This window comes from Cucumis melo, chromosome 11 (assembly GCF_025177605.1).
Source record: "Cucumis melo cultivar AY chromosome 11, USDA_Cmelo_AY_1.0, whole genome shotgun sequence".
NCBI classification, from domain to species: domain Eukaryota; kingdom Viridiplantae; phylum Streptophyta; class Magnoliopsida; order Cucurbitales; family Cucurbitaceae; genus Cucumis; species Cucumis melo.
This window is the reverse complement of record NC_066867.1, coordinates 32,429,450-32,432,411: the sequence shown is the minus strand read 5'-3', so window position 1 is coordinate 32,432,411 and position 2,962 is coordinate 32,429,450. Positions and strand designations below refer to the sequence as shown.

The 2,962-nt window shown below is 33.0% G+C and overlaps 1 protein-coding gene across 1 annotated transcript; it reads right to left on the bottom strand.

Annotated features, from left to right (window-relative positions):
• Window positions 1-888: 888 nt before the first annotated feature.
• On the bottom strand, window positions 889-2,692 carry LOC103498875 (NAC domain-containing protein 83). Its single transcript, XM_008461671.2, has 3 exons — window positions 2,098-2,692; window positions 1,654-1,940; window positions 889-1,447 (listed from the first exon to the last, which is right to left on the bottom strand). The coding sequence occupies exons 1-3, from the start codon at window positions 2,276-2,278 to the stop codon at window positions 1,142-1,144; spliced, it is 774 nt and encodes a 257-aa protein (XP_008459893.1). The 5' UTR covers window positions 2,279-2,692; the 3' UTR covers window positions 889-1,141.
• Window positions 2,693-2,962: the final 270 nt, after the last annotated feature.

Here is a 2,962-nt window from a genome sequence, read left to right as displayed (position 1 = left end):
AGTTGGAAGAGTAAATGTGGAAATTTTTTTATTTGATTTTGAAATAGAGAAATTCGTTTTCTTATAAAATTAATAATATGGCGTTCGTTTTGTTTCTGTGGTTTAATTTCTTCGTAACAGGAAAGGCATGGGGCACATTTGCTCTGACAATTGGAACAATGAAAGTTGACTTCCCTTTTTGTTTCTTTTATAATTAGAGATTATAAAAGGATTCGAATTCAAAACAAAATTGCTTTAAAATGGGTTTGAGTGAATTTGAAGATTTTTAAAATCAGCATATATACTCAGCTTAGAATTGTTGGAGACTCTTTCTCATTTGTAAAAGAAAAAAAAAAAAAAAAAGGAAATAATTTGGAATTGGGTTCTATTGCGATTATATTTATTTTAATTTTGTGAGTCAATTCCTCTTCTTTTTCTTTTGCCTTTCCTTGAAAAAAAAAAGAATTCTTCTCTAATCGGATCCTCCGAGGATCACATTCTTGTTCTTGTTCTTATTATTTTTTCTTTTAATTGTTGTTCTTACTCACACACATAAAAAAAAATTATACAACAAATTTATTAATGTTGTATTTATACCTCTTCCATCTTTTTCTCCTCCTTTTTTCCTTTCTCTTTTCACAAACACAAAAGAAGGTGAAAAAAATAATTTACAACTGCATGGCTTGCACAAGAATAAAAAGTTAAAGTTTGTTATAAACAAGAGACAGCGTTATTTTGATAGGCAAATTATGACAATTAATTACTATTATGTCTTTGAAAATTTGACGATAATCTTTCATTGGATTTATGTCTATCCGAACATAGCTTGATAAGTTCAATATTTTCAAATTAAATAAATGATGATAATAGTTCATTTGTCGTTGAGTCTTCGTGTAGGTAACTAAGAAGAAGTTAAAACGCCGATTCAGTTTCATTGATCTCTTTTGGGCTTATGATACTGATATATGTCTACATAAACATAGACCAGAAACCTTAAAAACTACATATGACCAACCAACAACTAACATTCTTCTCTTTTTCTTTCTTTCACGGTTATTCTGACATTGGGAAATCAGAGAAATTTAATCCTAAACCAAAGGAAGATGATGTTTGAAGAAGATCCCCCGCCCCCCCTCTTAAAAAAAAAAGGATTAAGCTCTTCTTAAGGTTTTCTTCTGAAGTAAGGGAAGCTGTTGCAGCTGCTACTTTCTTCATGATCATCCAATTCATTATTTGAAATCTCAGTGATCCCACTTGACCCTGAAGATGAAGAAGAAGGAGCCAAATTCAAATCTGTTTCAGCCCTTTCTTTTCTCATGAAATCATAAAACACTGGCTTCCCCATCCTTGTCTTTTTGTTGCTGTTGCTGTTGCTGCTTGTGTTTCTCTCCTCTTCGTTTTGTTGTCCATTTCTTTTCTTCAAAAATATACGACATAGAACCCAATTCTCCATTGGACCCACACAACTCTGCACAATTCATCAACACTTTAATTATTTCCAATAGTTCATCAACCAAATAGAAGCTGCTAAGTGCTAGGCTGTTGAGTTTCTTAGGATATAAATCATAACCCATCGTTCTATTTGAAAGTTTAAAATGAAATCAGAATCAATGGCAAACAATGTCCAAAATCTAAAGTACGTAAAGTAAAACCAAACCCAGAAGTTCAAGTTACCTGAAACGAGGATTTTTCCTGTGAGGCATTAAAACAAACAGTTGGTGGGGAAGCAAGACGATACTCATGCATAATCCAATCAGTTCGAGAGCCATGTGGGGGTTTTCCTCTATAGAAAACAAGAGTTTTTTTCAACCCAACTACTTGATTTCCTTTGGAGGTCACAATTTGTTTGTCGATTCCAGTGGCTTTCCAATAGCCCGAAGTTGTTGCTCTGTTTGATCTGTTCCCATTAGGGTATTTAGCTTCTCTTGTACTAAAGAAATACCTCTCTTGCTCCATATTCCCTACAAAAAAACAAAACCAATTTCCCATTCATTACGACAAAATCCCTCACTACCAAATTTCAATTTCTTACAGCTAAAAAAAAAAAAAAAAAAAAAAACCCCAAGACAGACATAGAAACGAAAGTTTTTGAAGAATTGGGGAAAATTTAAAACTAACCAGGCAAATCCCATGGATCAGCTTTACAAACTTCGACTTCAGGGATGATTGAAGCTGGCAAAGGACAGGAAAGAACCTTCCGCTTCAAGTATTGAACAACAAGCTCTTCATCGGTGGGGTGGAAACGGAAGCCAGGGGGCAACCGAAGGACGCCATTTTTGACAAAATTAAGCTTGTCCATGGGAAACCCAAGAAGGAAAAGAGAAAACCCAGAAAGAAAAAGGGTGAATTGGTGGGTGCAATTGGTGGGAGTGAAAGGGGGGGAATTCTTATAGTTGGAGAAAGGGAATCATGGGAAAAGGGGAAGAGAAAGAAGAGGCATAAAATTGGAAAATTAAAGAAAAGTGGAAAAAAGGGAAGAGGAAGAAGAAAGAAGAAGAAGATGAAAGCGTGGGAGTAAGAGAAGGAAAGTGAAGGTTCTTTATAGTAATGGGTGAGCTGCCGCTGCTGCTGCTGCGCTAAGAGAAGAGAAGAAAGGAAAGGGAGAAGGAATAGAATTGGACGACATGTTTGGCGTAAACAAGACTCAATCTACCATTTTTCTATTTTCTATTTTCTATTTTCTATTTTCTTTCTTTCTTTCTTTTTTTCCTTTAAAGCACCAAATACAATTTTTAATTTTATATATATATATATAAAAACTCTTTAAGTTGAAATAATTTTAACTTTTTGGTTTAATTCTTTTACTTTTGTTCTTTTTAGTATTCAGTTTATATTTTTATTTTCTCTCTAAGTTTAATATTTTATTTTACATTTTTTTACGTTTGGAGTTTTCGATAATGACTTATCTCCATTTTTTTTTAACTTTGAGATTTTCTTCTTAGTTAATTAATTAGGATTTGAAAGTTTTAAATTTACTTTTTAT